The sequence below is a fragment of the Chenopodium quinoa genome, unplaced genomic scaffold (assembly GCF_001683475.1).
Source record: "Chenopodium quinoa cultivar QQ74 unplaced genomic scaffold, ASM168347v1, whole genome shotgun sequence".
Lineage (NCBI taxonomy): Eukaryota > Viridiplantae > Streptophyta > Magnoliopsida > Caryophyllales > Amaranthaceae > Chenopodium > Chenopodium quinoa.
This window is the reverse complement of record NW_018743331.1, coordinates 7,698,147-7,715,389: the sequence shown is the minus strand read 5'-3', so window position 1 is coordinate 7,715,389 and position 17,243 is coordinate 7,698,147. Positions and strand designations below refer to the sequence as shown.

The following is a 17,243-nucleotide window of genomic DNA, read 5'->3' as shown; positions in this document are numbered from 1 at the left end:
TGTTCGTGATGTTTTAAATGCTTTTGATAGTGCAACTCATATTTTCTCTTATATTTATGAGCCTAACGTTCATTTAGTCATAATTGAGTGTGTTAAAGTTGTTCACACCATCGAAGAGCATATGAAGATTGATGGACTTCGTCCCGTTCTTGATAGCATGAAACGTAAGTGGCATACTTATTTTAGTGAATTTCCAATCATTTATGGAATTGCTGCTATTCTTGACCCCGGTGTCAAAGCTGAAGGTTTGGAAAATCTTTTAGAATTTTATTATACAAGTTTAAGTATCGATTATGATGTTAGTGAATATATTAACAAATGCAAATCTGTTTTGGGAGACCTTTATGATCATTATGCATCTATTTATGGTTTTGATTTGGCAACACCAACTACTACTAGCACTTCCGATTCTAGATTTGGTTTTCTTGATAAAGTTATGAAAAAAAAAACACAAAGCATCTACATCATTCTCATCATCATCTTCTTCAACACTTGCTATTAATGATTATTTGTCATATCAACATGAGACCAACAACAACTTTCAAATTATAAAATGGTGGCAAGAACATAAAAAAAGTTTTCCTATATTGGCGAGAATTGCAAAAGATATACTTGCAGTTCCCGCTTCATCTGTTGCTTCCGAGTCTGCTTTTAGTGCAGGTAGAAGAGTGTTAGATGAAAAAAGATCTCGCTTAACTCCGGAAAGCATTCAAATTTGTGTTTGTAAGAAAGATTGGGATCAAGCTGAAAGAAGAACTCAAGGTTTAAAGGAAGACGAAGACGATGAAGATGATCCTGTGATGATATTGGAGTCGTCAACGGATGATGCAGCTTCCGGGGATGATGATGCAACAAACATGGGTGGCTAGAAAAGTCTAAATCAGGTACGCTAAGAACTACGTGGGCTTTGATTCTTTCGGGATACGTAGGCAACTTATTTTTCGAAAATTACAATTTAATTGCAAAATTAAATTTTAGTTTTCTAAAGATAGGTCCAAGCCCCCCCCCCCCCCAAATTTCAAAAGAAGTACAATATAAGAACTACGCTGGCTTTGATTCCTTATTTTATAATATAAGGATACGTAGGCATCTTAATTAAGAGCAAGCCATCAAATTGTTAATTTTGTAAAAATTAAAACACCACACAACCCACCCGACCCTAACCCACGAACCCACCCGACCCTAACCCACAAACCCACCCGACCCTAACCCACCTAACCCACAAACCCACCCGACCCTAACCCACTAACCCACCCGACCCTAACCCACCTAACCCACAAACCCACCCGACCCTAACCCACCTAACCCACAAACCCACCCGACCCTAACCCACCTAACCCACAAACCCACCCGACCCTAACCCACTAACCCACCCGACCCTAACCCACCTAACCCACAAACCCACCCGACCCTAACCCACTAACCCACCCTTCGACCCACCCTAACTCACTAACCCACCTTGACCCGTCTAACCCACGAACCTAGCTCGACCCACCCATGACCCGTCTAACCCACAAACCCAGCTCGACCCACCCACGATCCGTCTAACCCACAAACCCAGCTCGACCCACCCACGACTCGTCTAACCCACGAACCTAACCCTGGTGTGTCCAACTTCTCCGACCCAACCCACGACCCGGCCCACCCTACCCTACGTGTGTCGTGCCGTGTGTCATGAAACCCCAACCCGCGACCCACCTAACCCTAACCCAGCTCGCACGACTCGCACGGTGGACACCTCTACTTGTAGCTGTGTCTAGGGGTGTACACCGGTCCAAAACCGGACCGGACCTGTTTGGACCGGGGACCTGAATTGGGTAATTATGAGGACCGGGGACCGGACCTGAATTAACAGGTCCGGTTTCGGGCCAGACCTGGAAAATCAGGTCCGGTCCGGGTTTGGACCTGAATGGACCTGTTTTGTGTCTTTTTCGTTTTTTTTAATACAAAACCTGTTGGACCTGCATATGGACCTGCATATGGACCTGTTTTGTGATTTTTAGACCTGTTGCATAATTTAATAATTACATACAAACCAAAATTATCAATTACAAAACTACATAAAGTCTATAAAGTCCCGATTCTCAAACACCAAAAAATACAAATGAGTCCACCGAAAATACAAATAAGTCCACGAAAACTCAGTTTCAATTTTTCAGAGTTTGGTTTTTTTTTTTTTTTTTTTTTTTTTTTTTTTTTTTTTTTTTTTTTTAATTACGATTTTCCCGGGTTTCAGGTCCGGACCTGAAAACCCCGGGTTTGGACCGGGTCCGGGACCGGGAACCTGGATTTTTAAGAACCGGGACCGGACCTGAATCAACAGGTCCGGTCCGGGTCAGGTCGGTTCAGGTCCGGTTTCAGGTCCGGGCCAATTTTTGTAAACCCCTAGCTGTGTCCTCTTTCTCTCTCTGACTTTCCCCATTGAAGCGCACTCAACGTTCTCCATTGAGGCGACTCGTGATTTCAATATCCTCCATTAAAGCAGCTTGTGAGGTAAGATATTGGTTTCTTTTTGTAATCTTCGTAAATCAATTTCACAATCTAGGGTTTATCGTTAATTTAATTCTCAGTATACTCATTTAGGGTTCTTCGCTTATTTTGATATTTGAATCTAATTTGCCTTTGATGTTAGTATCTAACTATGAAATTATGACCCTAATTTGATAATTGAATCAAATTTCGTTGCTAATGTGTTGCAGAACCTTTTGATATGATTGAATTAGTTTACTCATGTGAACATTTACCAGTGAAAGAAATTTAGTGAATATTGAAAATTGATGATTATTAGGTAAGTGACAAAAATCTGGACTTAAGTTTTTCAGCTTTGTTTTTTGAACTGCAAATACATTGTAATTTCAAAGAATGGCTTGATTAGGGGTTGGAAAATTACTAGTTTCAAGAGTTTTCTATTTCTCTAACTAGTAACTAGAAGCTAACAAAGACAAATTGCTTGAGACTGTTTTTCGCTGATTTTTCTGTTCACTTCCTCTGAAATGCTCTTAGAATTGCACTTTAGATACCAAAAACTATTGGGCTGTTATTTATGTCAAATAAAGAGACGCGCTTCAACTTTCACTGATGTAATTGAAGTATTTTACGGGCTCCTCTCTCAATGAGTTTTCCTTGGTTGACGTGATTCATATTAGCTCCTTGATAGTTGTATTCCCAATTATGTGGAACTGTATTATAATGATGATCCTAATGGACCTAAACACCGAAAATGACCCTTTTGCAAGAAGATATAATTTGAATATGGTCTTATTTGCTTAGAACTTCAGAGCCTTTTTAGTTTTACATGCATATCAATATGTAACTTGTCCGTTGATGGGATTATGAGTTGGAAAAGTTTTGGATGTGACTATTCGGTAAACACTAACATGGGTTCGTTTCCCTGACCAACCTGTGTTTACATTTTATTTCACATGATGTGTTATTCTAAAGGACTCTAGGATGTTTTATGTATTATCTCGATTCTTGAAGTTATTTTTCTATTCCAATCAGGTTTCCTATAGGACCTTAGGATGCTTTATGTAGCTCTTCATCAATCAGTTTCGTAGTTGAGTTCATTTTCTTCTGATGTGCTCCCCGGCTTCCCTCACAGAATAAAGATATTTCCAGTCTCTTAAGCTTCCTATAGGACCTTAGGATGCTTTATGTAGCTCTTCATCAATCAGTTTCGTAGTTGAGTTCATTTTCCTCTGATGTGCTCCCCGGCTTCCCTCACAGAATAAAGAAATTGCCAGTCTCGTAAGCTAGGAGCTTTAATTTAAGCTGTGCTTAGTCAAATGCATGTTGATCTGTTGGTGTGATTCTTTAATGAGTCTGCCATCTTCATCCATCTCCCCCCGGCTCTTCACTTTAAAAAAAGAAGTTAATTGATATAGCTCTTGTAGCTGAGTATTTTGGCTAATGTTTTTAGGACACTGGTTACTAATTCCCCTTTCTTTTCCTTAAAACAAATGCATGGCTAGGTGAGTCATTGTATTCCTATCCCCTTTTCCACCCACATTATATTGAATGGAATGTCTGGAATGAGGTTCTACTATTTTGCCCCCATCTTTCATCTTTAAAGAATCAGGGGTCTAGCCATAAATGAGGATAATTGGGTATTGGACTTCACATGTTTTGGGTAATCAGGTTGGTTTCCACAATGCTCTGTGAAATTCAGGCATCGCATATACACCATCCTTATAGAAAACCATGAAATGTATTTCACAAAATATGAGTGTGACAACTTTATAAGAAACCAGGAATACAATATCTAGCTGAAGGCTTGAAGTTCACAACTGATATATTGCTATTTGCTTAATTTTGAAGTCTTGACTCTTGAGTCTTCACTTCATCCGTAAGAAAGTAAACACTACCCCAACTTGACTTCATTTCATCATTTGCTTCATCACTCTCTCTAGATCGATTTTGATGTTTTGACTACCATCATCTAGCTGTATGTCATTGCTCTGATCTTTAAGGCTCTGTTTATTTTGAATATTATTATCTGCATGCATATTCTCTTGTGATTCCAAATATTAACTCAAGAAACCTTCATTCTTTTCAACAATGTTATGTTACTTTGATCTCAGTTATGGCCATATTTTTGTAAAAAATTTAGCAACTTGCGATTCTCTACTATTATACTCAGGATATATTTGGTTGGACCTATGCTAGTGTCTGACCTATGTTCCTTTCCCATTTTATAAAAGTTGAAAGGTTTTCTTAACTGTTGTATTTTATGTTTCACTTAGTTTATGCTTTCCTAATTCTGTGATGATGCAAAACTACCGAACTATTAATGAAGCCAGTAAAAACTTTTCCCCACCATGCTTTTTCCTGGATGTTGTCGATTTTCAAAAGTTGTTGATGATATTGGTGCATACAGTGTTAAAGTTAAGGGTTGAGCCTAGGTGACACTGTGAACTGTTTTTGGGATCTTAGGTTGATTTAGAATTAGACAGGTAGTGTGCGATCTTAGTTTCAAAAAGTGTGCCTTAGGCATAGGCACAAGGGACACTCAGGCGCGAGAGCTGGCGCCTTGCGAGGCACAAATGCCTACAAAAGGTGCACGCTTATGTGTTTTTTTCTAGGCTGCTCCCTGTGCCTTATGTTGTAAGGCGTCAATAGTTAATGTGTAAGATAATATTTTTAAAAAATCACCACACGACTTTGTGATGGTCAGGTTTACTTTAATTCTAGAGGAGAGAAAAACTCCATATCCCCCAATTCCATTTGAAGTATCCTAGTCCCTAGCTATTGATCATGTCTCTTTCACCTTTTCCCATAATTCCCTTTTTTAGATTTATTTAATGGAGATTAATATGTAGTTTCTTATTCATATAAATAAAGTTTGTGTCACCTACAAAAGGATGTGTGCCATCACCTTGCGCGCCTAGACTCCAAAGATTTTTTAGTTTTGGTGTGCTTGTGCCCTTTAACACTAAGTGTGCAATTCTGTGGGTTAGACTAAGTTATTGAGAAAGCTGCAGCTGTATATCTTGCTCGGGTTTTATTCTTGGACCTTTTCCCATAATTCCCTTTTTTAGATTTATTTAATAGAGATTAATTTGTAGTTTCTTATTCATATAAATAAAGTTTGTGTCACCTACAAAAGGATGTGTGCCTTCACCTTGCGCGCCTAGACTCCAAAGATTTTTTAGTCTTGGTGCGCTTGTGCCCTCTAACACTAAGTGTGCAATTCTGTGGGTTAGACTAGGTTATTGAGAAAGCTGCAGCTGTAAATCTTGCTCTGGTTTTATTCTTGGACCTTTTATCTAGAATCGATTTTCTAATATCTTTGCTGGTGCTCACACGTCCCACTAAGGTTCCATGTTGCTCTTTGCAGTTTGAAATGGCGAGCAAATCTGAAGCTGAAAGAAGAGAGCCTGCCAATGAGCAAGCAATTGCAAACTTGTATGCCTCGATGAGGTCAGAACTAAACCAAATATACTCTAAGATCACAGAGCTTGAGATGGAAGTGAGCGAACATTCCTTGGTTATGAATGCCATCCAGCCACTTGATCCCTCAAGGAAATGCTACCGTATGATTGGAGGTGTGCTTGTAGAAAGAACAATCAAGGAGGTTTTGCCAGCTGTGCAGCGGAACAAGGAGGGAATTGAAGAGGTTATTGGCAGGCTGAACGAGGCTCTGGAGAGAAAGAAGAAAGACATTGCTGAGTTTGAGGCGAAGTACAAAATTAGGATAAAAAAGTCGGATAATGATGTGCAGGACAGTAACAAGAAAGAAGGAAACGCACAGGGTGTTCTGGTAGGCCCTGCCGGTGCTACTGAAACATAGGTTTTGTGGTGATAGTTTTTTTGAAGTCTTGGTCATATTATGTATTACTCCATGTCTTCATAGTTATGGTAGTTTGGATGGTTTAGAAATTGGATGTATTTGGATTTGTAACATCATCACGTAGTGAGTTTTTGCCTTTTTGGTGTTGTGTTTATTATTTTTATGATTTTGCTATTAATATTGAAAGTTCCCGATACAAATACTAGAATTGAAAGTTATCTTTTTCATGTGCAATTCAAAGATATTTAGGTGTGCTCTCTTCACTTGGATATTTATTGGTTGAACCCAAAGCATAGTTCATTTAAGTTGGATGTAACTCGGGTTGTGTAGGTTTACCTGTCATGCTAGCAAATTTCATGCTTAAGCAAACTGTGCTTGAAAGGAACCAATAAGTGTTGTTTCAATCTTGCGATGATCTTCCATAATTAGGGTCTATGAACCTCAAGATATAAAATTGAGTATTGTTTTTAAAAAAATTAATTAAAATAACAAGTGAAAGACTTTCCCTGACACTGAGGAGGTGACAATAATCTTACAAGTTTTAAAATGTTATTTAAAATCGTTAATTTAAGTTACTAAGTGTCGTACTTAATTATTAGCTATGATTATAACGTTACCTTTGAGATATGTAAAACTTAAAAGCTAAAACCTTGTTTATGAAAAAAAGCTTATTCATATAAACCAGACTTAATTGGTTAACTATCTGTTCACAATCACAAATCTCCTAAATAAATTGAGTTTGGTGAGATAATAAGATTAGGGGTGTCAATTCGGGTAAACAGTTCGGGTTTGGGTTGGGTTTATCAGTTTCGGGTTGTAATGAGTCGGTTAATAACAGGTTAAAATGATTAGCGGGTCGGTTTTGAAAAACATCGGGTCAGTTCGGTTTGATTTTTTTTTTTAATTGCGGTTTCTATTCGGGTCGGGTCATAATCAGGTCGGGTTGTAGTTGGTTCGGGTCATAGTGAGTTTGGGTTGAACCGAGTTGGTTTGAAAACGGGTTTAGCCAGTTGAAAGTGGGTTTCGGTTCAAAACAGTTTGGGTTGTAATCGGGTCGGGTTATAATTAGTTCGGGTCATAATTAGTTTCGGTTAAACCGGGTCGGTTTGAAAATGGGTTTCGGTTCAAAAGAGATCGGGTGAAATCGGGAGTCCGGTCATTATCGGTTCAGATCATAATCGGTTTGGATAGAACTTGGTCGGTTTGAAAACGGGTTTACCCAATTTGAAGCGGGTTTCAGTCCAAATCATATTGGGTTAAAATCGAGTCGGATCATAATCGAGTCGAGTTAGTTAGACAAGGGGTAGGAATGAGTCATGTTATAATCAAGTTAAGTCATAAATAAGTTGGGTTTATCGAGTAGTGGGTTGAAACGGATCAGATCATAAATATATTGGGTTACGGGTTGTATACGACTCGGTCATAACGGGTTACCGGTCGTAAACGGTTCGGTCTCAACGGGTTACGGGTTATAAATGGTTCAGTCACAACAGGTTACAGGTTAGGCCGGTTCAAGTTTATCGGATTTTTGCTGGGTTTAAACGGTTTTCGATTTAGAATGGGTCGGGTTACTATTGGGTTCAGACGTAATCGGTTCGGGTTGTAACAGTTTGACTTGATAACGAGTCGGGTTAGTAACGGTTCGCACAAATTCGGTTCAGTTCAGTTTAGGGTTAGAAAAAATTGGGTCGGGTCGGTTTTATTAGGTTTCCAAAAAACGGGTATTTAACGGTTCACTTCCTTTTCGGATGAGTTCGAAACAGTCGAGTTTAACGGTTCGGGTCAGAAACTGACAACTCTAAATAAGATCATTTTATAGCTCGGGCTCAAACTTGCATAAGATAAATGAATATGCATATCAACTTGAGCAAGGTAATGCTCAACTCTGTTAGGTTTTCAGTGAATTCAAACTAGAAAACACTTAATAAAAGTGTGGGAACAAAACCTAAAGTTTATAATTACAATAACAATGAAATGTAATTAAAACAAACACAACACAAAGTGTTACAATCAAGTATTAATAAATCTAAGAAATTACAGTAATTTCTAAAGGCAACACTAATGTCAAGATTATCAAACTTGCCTTAACTCCAAGCCGATCAAAGCACACATGAACATGAGAATAACAATGTCCCTTGAGACTATTACCTTGAAACACTGTCAAAGGCGTATGAATACTTTCATAAAGAGATTAATTTCCCCCACACGGTGCTTGGGTTATACCGGAAATTCTCTTTGAGATACAATTGACAGCCCTTTCGTTCTTAGCACAAAGAATCAAAATAAAGATGAATGATTCACAAAGAAGGCTAAAAATCAAGAGGATTTCTCACAAAAGGTTGCAAGAAGTTTGAGAGAAATTATGGAGAATTCTTGGGGACAGATAGAGAGAATAATGTTCTGTATCTTTTTTCTGATTGAAAACCAAGTCTTATAATCATAGACTCAATCGATGCAAAAACCGCTAAAACGGAAAGAAGCGCGGGCACGAGCGAGGAGGCGCGGGCGCGTCACCATGAGGCGCGGGCGCGCCACCCCTGACCTTCCCAAACTTCTGATTTTCCAGAAACCTGGCGCGATTTTGTCGCGACTTAGACGCGGGCCGCACCTAATAGTGGCGCGGGCGCGCCACCAGGAGGAGCGGGCGCTCCTCCAAAGTTTTGCCAGATTTCCATAATCTCAACGCGGTTTTGGCGCGGTTTCATCGCGGGTCGCGCCTAGCTAGCGCGAGCGCGATCAATCAGTAGAGCGAGCGCTCCACTCCGACACTCTAAATTATTAACAATCTTCCCCCATTTAGAGTGTCCTTTAAACATTCTCCAATTCTATCAATTTAGCCACATCTCATGCATCAATGTTAATGTCCCTTCGGATTGAATTAGCACCTAGTACAACACACTTAACGATGATCATATCCCATGATTTCCATATGGGTTGAATCACACGGATATATCCAACCATTCGAAGATGAAATACACACAAGATAAATCGAATTAATCATCACTTGGCACTTTTAAACAGCCATGTGTCCGTATCTTTCATAAGTCCATCAAAGTCTATGTGTCCATATAGACTTTTTGAAGCGGCTAAACTTCGAACTTATATAGGTAGGTTCTCATATACGTAAATGTGCCCTTGTGACAAGACACTTACATTTAGAGCTTCTCAACTCTAAACCTTTGAGAACTTTAAATGACGCTACCTAATACATCACAAGTACCATAGCAATATTGGTCATTAATATTGCTAACAAACAACAAAATTGCAATTCAACCACATTGAATTTAAGACTTGATGTTTCTTCAAGCGTTAGATTGGGTTTCACAAATTTGTGTTTTTGGACATAAACCCATTCCATCCATGGAAAATATGATGGAATATCTTGGCATAGCCTTTGTAAAGCAATCCGCCAAATTTAACTTTGTTGGAACATAGTCAAGACTTATGACCCCATCATTGATAAGCTCTTTCACTAGGCTATGCCTTAGTGAAATATGCCGAGACTTACCATTGTACACTTGACTATAAGCCTTTATCAACGCCGAATTTGAATCACAATGGATTGCCACCGGTGGCATTGGCTTTGGCAATAAAGGCAACTCTAGCATGAGATTCCTCAACTACTCAGCTTCCTTACTAGCTGAAGCAAGAGCAATAAACTCTGCTACCATAGTGGAGTCAGCAATGCAAGTTTTTTTCTTGGAAGACCATGAAATGGCACCTCCCCCAAACATAAAAACCCAATCACTTACAGAAGAGTCATCCTCTTTGTAAGTGATCCAACTTGCATCAGAATATCCTTCTAAAACCGAAGGAAATCCACTATAAGTTAGACCATAGTCTAACGTACCTTTAAGGTACCTCAAGACCCTCCGAACTGCAAACCAATGCTATGCACCCGGGTTACTAGTAAATCTACTTAGTTTTCCCTCAACTAATGCAATATCCGGTCTTGTACTAGTCATGGCATACATCAAGGATCCAATTATCCTTGAATATTCCAATTGGGAAACCGCTTTCCCCGAATTCTTAACCAATTGAACATTAGATTCCATGGGGGTGTTCACGAGACACTTATCAAACATATTAAACCGTTTGATCATTTTCTCAATATAATGAGATTGACTTAATATAAGCCTTCCATTGTCCCGAATGATCTTGATGCCCAAAATGACATTTGCCTCCCCCAAATCCTTCATCTGAAAAGAAGAGGATAAGAATTCCTTGGTCAATTCTACTTGTTGTAGACTTGTACCAAAGATAAGCATATCATCAACATATAGACAAATGATGACACCATGACCTTTGTCATCAAATTTGCTATATATACACTTATCAGCTTGATTCACTTTGAATCTAAAAGACAAAATCGTGTCATCAAACTTCCGATGCCACTGCTTTGGTGCTTGTTTAAGTCCATACAATGACTTAACCAGTTTACACACCTTATTTTCATGTCCTTCCAAAACAAACCCTTCGGGTTGTTTCATATACAGTTCTTCCTCTAGATCTCCACAAAGGAATGTCGTTTTGACATCCATTTGATGGGTCACTAGATTATATACCGAAGCCATTGCAAACAATAACCTTATTGAGGTGATTCTTGCAACCGGTGCATAGGTGTCAAAATAATCAACACCATGCTTTTGCCTAAAGCCTTGGATAACTAATCTGGCTTTAAATTTCACTATGGAGCCATCTGGTCTCCTTTTCCTAGTGAAAATCCACTTGCAACCAAGAGGTAAATCCTCTAAGACCCAAGTGTTATTTCCCATGATGGAATCCATTTCATCATTTATAGCCTCTTTCCAAGATGCACTATCCTTGGAAGATATTGCTTCACTATAAGTCTTTGGGTCACTATCAACATTGAAACAATATGGAGTAGTAGAACTAAGGATATCCCGAGAACCTTCAACTAGGTAGATTATAAAATCATCACCATAGTTCTTAGGTCTCCTTTCCCTAGTACTTATCCTAACTTGAGGAGTTTCAACATTCTCTTCATTGAATGTTTCTTCATGAGGTTCAAGTTGTACATCCAACTCTACTCTCTCCCTATCATTGTCACTTATTTGTAGATCTTTAGGTCTACTCATTGATGAAAATCGGTTTTCATCAAAAATTGCATCTCTTGACTCTATAACCGAATGAGCGGAAATATAGTCATTTTGTTCTATTACATAGAACCTATAGGTTTTGCTATGCTCAGATAACCTATAAAAATGCATTCCAAGCCCCTTTCACCGAGCTTTCTCTTCTTGTTGCCAAGCACTCTTACGACTGCCCTACAACCCCAAACCTTGAGATATTTCAAGTTTGGCTTTCTTCTGTACCAAAGTTCATAAGGAGTAGATTCTTTTCCCTTAGTGGGAACCCAGTTAAGAATGTGACAAGCTGTCAACATTCCTTCACCCCAGAACCCTTCACTCAAACCAGAGTAAGATAACATGGAATTAACCATTTCTTCAAGAGTTTTGTTTTTCCTTTCAGCTACACCATTTGATTGAGGTGCATAACCCGTTGTTGTCTCATGAATTATACCCAAAGATTGGAAATAAGCAGGATCATAATATTCCCCTCCCTTATCAGTTCTAATTCTCTTAATAAATGATTCTACTTGCAGTTCTACCTCTCTTTTATAAACATCAAACTTGGTTAAAGCTTCATCTTTGGAATGCAAAAGATACACGTAACAAAACCTAGAAAAATCATCTATAAAAGTAATCATGTATCTTTTGTTCCCCAAAGAAGGAGTACTATGAAAATCACACAAGTCACTATGGATTAGTTCTAAAATATTAGAACTTCTCTCAACTCTCTTAAAAGGAGTTCTAGTGATCTTGTTCAACATGCAAGTAGAACACTTATTAGGAGAAATATCACAAGAAGGAATTAATTCTTGTTTAGACATAAAAAGCATTTTATTATAATTCACATGTCCTAATCTTGAATGCCATAAATCAAACAAATTCAAATAAACATGATTAACATTGTCAACAACATTCAAACACATATCATTCAATACATACTTATCTCTCAAAGAGAGTTTAAACAAACCATTATCTAAGTAGCAACGACCTATAAATGTTATACCCCTAGTAATTATGCATCTATTAGCTTCAAATACAAGCTTATAGCCAAGACTATTCAGGGTAGGCTCGGATACAAGATTCCTACTAATTTCCGGAGCATACAAAACATTCCTAAGAATAATTGCAGTCCCCGAACTAAACACAAGCTCAACTTGCCCTCTTCCAAGGACCTTAATGGTAGAATTGTTCCCCATGTAGACATCTTCTCCATCAACAACCTTTTGAAAGGTTTTGAACCAATGTTTACACTTGCATACGTGCCTTGAAGCCCCCGAATCAATCCACCATGAGTCATCATCCTGCACCATAAAAATGTTAGGATCCGTTGCATTTAAATCCAAACCGGAATTAAATTTAACCTCATGAATTGGATTACCTTTGGTGGGTGGGTCCTTGCTTTCATTAGCACGTCCCTCCTTGGCTTTCTCCATCCTTTTATTAAAAGAAAAGCAGTCCTTCTTGCGATGACCAACCTTACCGCATTCCCAACAAGCAAACTTGTTATTGTTTGCTTGCCTTTTGGACTTTCCTTTGGAAGAATTTTTATTCTTCCCTTTTCCACTAGTAGATACACTAGCTTTCCCTTCATCTACCATATTCACGGTAGATGTGCTAGGATTTCCATCCTTAGCTCCTTCCGTGGCATGAATCCGTTCTTCAATTTGAAGATGGGTGGCCAAACCGGACAATGTCATGTCCTTTTTATGCTTAAGATCATGCTTAACATTTTTCCAACTAGGAGGTAACTTATCAATAATGCTAGAAACAACAAACAACTCATTCATAGCTATACCATGTTGTTCTAAGCTACCATAGATACGTTGCAATTCATGAAATTGGTCCATTATGGACCGACCATCAACAAACTTATACTTATTAAAATTGCTAACAAATAATTTCTTGTTTGAAGCGTCTTCCGCCATGTATTTGCTCTCAAAGGACTCCCAAAGCTCCTGGGCCGATTCCACATTTTGGTAGACAACAAAAAGATCATCCTCCATCTCATTCAAAATATGACCACGACAAATGAAATCGTCGTTGTCCCATTTCGATCTTTCCCGAACGTTTTCCAAGGTCTCATTCTCATGTTCACCCGGCCTTGGAGTACTTGTCACATAGGCAACATTAAGAGATGTAAGAAGAAAATATTCTTCCACCTCCTAAATTCAACTCGTCAAACTTCTTGAGTTTGACAAAGTTTGTTGTTAATTCCTTCACACTAGACATACTTGATTACTTCTAAATAATTAATCTCTTTAGATTGTTAGGTTTTCAGTGAATTCAAACTAGAAAACACTTAATAAAAGTGTGGGAACAAAACCTAAAGTTTATAATTACAATAACAATGAAATGTAATTAAAACAAACACAACACAAAGTGTTACAATCAAGTATTAATAAATCTAAGAAATTACAGTAATTTCTAAAGACAACACTAATGTGAAGATTATCAAACTTGCCTTAACTCCAAGCCGATCAAAGCACACATGAACATGAGAATAACAATGTCCCTTGAGACTATTACCTTGAAACACTGTCAAAGGCGTATGAATACTTTCCTAAAGAGATTAATTTCCCCCACACGGTGCTTGGGTTATACCGGAAATTCTCTTTGAGATACAATTGACAGCCCTTTCGTTCTTAGCACAAAGAATCGAAATAAAGATGAATGATTCACAAAGAAGGCTAAAAATCAAGAGGATTTCTCACAAAAGGTTGCAAGAAGTTTGAGAGAAATTATGGAGAATTCTTGGGGAGAGATAGAGAGAATAATGTTCTGTATCTTTTTTCTGATTGAAAACCAAGTCTTATAATCATAGACTCAATCGACGCAAAAACCGCCAAAACGGAAAGAAGCGCGGGCACGAGTGAGTAGGCGCGGGCGCGCCACCATGAGGCGCGGGCATGCCACCCTCTGGCGCGGGCGCTCCACCGAGGGGCGCGGGCGCTCCACCGAGGGGCGCGGGCGCGCCACCCCTGATCTTCCCAAACTTCTGATTTTCCAGAAACCTGGCACGATTTTGTCGCGACTTAGACGCGGGCCGCGCCTAATAGTGGCGCGGGCGCGCCACCAGGAGGAGCGGGCGCTCCTCCAAAGTTTTGCCAGATTTTCAGAAATTCAACGCGGTTTTGGCGCGGTTTCATCGCGGGTCGCGCCTAGCTAGCGCGAGCGCGATCAATCAGTAGAGCGGGCGCTCCACTCCGACACTCTAAATTATCAAAAAACTCAACCTAATTAAACTGTGCTTTTGAAATCCATTGTAGTCTCACTCATTGGATATAAGATGAGAGATATTACGTACAATGTACTACTCTGCACTTAGTAAGGTAAATGACTTATTTATAGAATCACTGTTTTGAACTCTCTTCCTACTTGACTCATTTCATATTATATTAAATTTAACAACTTAAAAAATTTTAAGAGTCCAATAATTAATGTGTCTAAAATTGATTATTTTTTAATACTCCATGAGTCCTCACTCAAACACATTACAACTCAACCCAACTTGATATTATTTAAAAAATTAAAAAAAAGCTTGAAGTTGTTAGCAACACTTGTGGAGTAATGGGGTCATGGGATCTAATAATGTAGACTTTGATAAAATTGACCGACGCTGCAATTTCGTTGGAAGATCACGTGCAACAGATTGGAAAAATTCCAACTTCTCTTTCTTAAAACTTTTAATTAACAACTAACGAAAAGCTAACACCATGTTCTCATATGGTTGGATTTTCTACGGTGGTCTATTTTTATAGAATTGTTTAAGGATTTTTCATGACTAATAATCGTTTGCCACTAATCATTCTTACAAATACATCGAACTTTCGCACTTAACAAGCACTACTCCTTGATTACTCTTTTATAATTTCACGAGACAAAGACAGCACCGGCTTCTACAAATTACTAATTACTATTTCCTTCGTTTCTTTTTAGTTGACACGTTATCAATGTACAATTTCAACCATTCATATCTTTAATTACCGATTAGAAAAAAATTTGAAAATTTGATATTTTGAAAACATATATCGTGAAAAATCTAATAAGATCTCATATGACTATATTTTTCATTATGTATAAACCACAAAACATGATCAAAGGCGAGTATGTGAATAGTGCTAAAAGTCAAAACACGTCAAATAAAAAAAATGGAGATAATATTTTTTTCGTGTTTTATAATTCATCTAATAATTAATCTTTTATCAATTTTTAGAGAGCTACTAGAATTAGAATAGGTCAAATTGAGGAAGTGAGTAAAGATGATGCTGGTGGGTTGTGCCGGGTAGTGTGGCTTGGGTCTAGTTAGTCCCGGTTCACTCATGAGCGGCTAAGCCTCATTCATTACGTATCGTGTTGTATCAAAATTTCAAAAAGGTAGGCTAAGCATGAACCAAGCCCACATGTCACTGTATAGTATTTACATGCCCATGCCAAATTTATTACTCCATATATTTTTAATGTGGTCTGTTATGCTAGATTGTGTTGTACTTAATTGTGCGTCTTCCAAATATATGTGGCCCAAGCTCGCCTTGTGTTTTGCTTACCCCTTGCTAGTGTTGTGATGTGCTTTTTCTTGTTGGGACCATTCCACGACTCAGCTTAGTCTTGTGCCATCTTTACTGGTGACAGCTAGTGAATAAAGGTGGCCATCGTGCATGCGAGCTGGGTAGGCTGTGTTAGGGTTAGGTCGGTCATGGGATGGGTACGATGACATAGGACTGGCTTGGGTTGGGGGTAGGGTGGGCTATGTCGGGTGGGTTGTATGAATTGGGTCAAGTTTTACGAGTCAAAATAGGTTGGGTCAAAGTGGGCTAGGTTGGGAAAACCAGACCCACAACACAACCCTCGTCTGCCTAAACCGCGCTGTGCTTGGTCGGTGATGGGTTGAAATCGGGCTAGGCGGCCTAGTTGACCCACCAGTCGTGCTAGTCAGGGTAGGCTGTGTGCAACTCGGCCCACTAGCCACCTCTACTGATGAGGTATGCTGAGGCTTTAGAAATGGCAAGGTCGTTAGAATCGAAAGAAAACAAAGTGCCTCAAGAGAAGCTTCCAAGGAACCCTTCTTTGATGTTGAAATACATGTTTGTGTATAGGATTAATATAATTTTATTTATCGTTTAATTTGAATTATGATTATTAGGGAATGCTTTAGGGTGGTGAAGTAATAAAATAGTTCCTAGAGTGACATGTTAGTTACACGTATTTTTAAAATGGTAAAATGACAAATATATTCTTATTTAATCCAAAATTCTACCACTATAAATATGACAATGTCTTTATTGCTCATTTTGCATATTCATATCTATAGTTTTAAAAAATTAGCTATTTATCAAACACTTTTATACAATTATCTAATACAATTAGTTAGTCAAATCCTCAGTAGTTAATATAACTAGCTAGTTAAAATCAGGTACCACGATTAGGTTTATTATCTTTTAGCTTTTCATCAAACATGGCCTTAACCTAATTTACCCTTTTCCTTTTTTTATTTTTTATTTTTTAAATGTTATAGTCACTTTCAAATGTTACAATAATAAAATAACCGAGACCCACTTACAATAGGTGGGTAGCAGTTTCAAAAAAATAAAATAAAAAAATAACCGAGGAAAATAATAAATTTATTTTATTTTTAAAATATCTTGTGCTTTTGCTAACCTATAAAAGGTAAACACTTGCATTAAAAAAATATATATATAAAAATGGTAAACACTCATGGTACACACTTATAAGTATAAGAGAATTTTCAAAATTGACTAATACTTCCTCTGTTCCCTAATATTGCAATAAGGGGTAAGACGCGAATTTAAAATTAGGAGAGTGATAAATAGAAATAAAGATTGAGACCCATGTAATGAAGAGAA

The 17,243-nt window shown here is 38.2% G+C and overlaps 1 protein-coding gene across 1 annotated transcript; it reads left to right on the top strand.

Annotated features, from left to right (window-relative positions):
- The first annotated feature begins 2,361 nt into the window (after positions 1-2,361).
- On the top strand, positions 2,362-6,523 carry LOC110737868 (probable prefoldin subunit 2). Its single transcript, XM_021918219.1, has 2 exons — positions 2,362-2,493; positions 5,837-6,523. Exon 2 carries the CDS (start codon positions 5,843-5,845, stop codon positions 6,287-6,289), a length of 447 nt encoding a protein of 148 aa, XP_021773911.1. The 5' UTR covers positions 2,362-2,493; positions 5,837-5,842; the 3' UTR covers positions 6,290-6,523.
- Positions 6,524-17,243: the final 10,720 nt, after the last annotated feature.

What these genes read in the sequence shown, in the direction of transcription:
- LOC110737868 (XM_021918219.1), top strand. Translation starts at nt 5,843, where the DNA reads ATGGCGAGCAAATCTGAAGCTGAAAGAAGAGAGCCTGCCAATGAGCAA.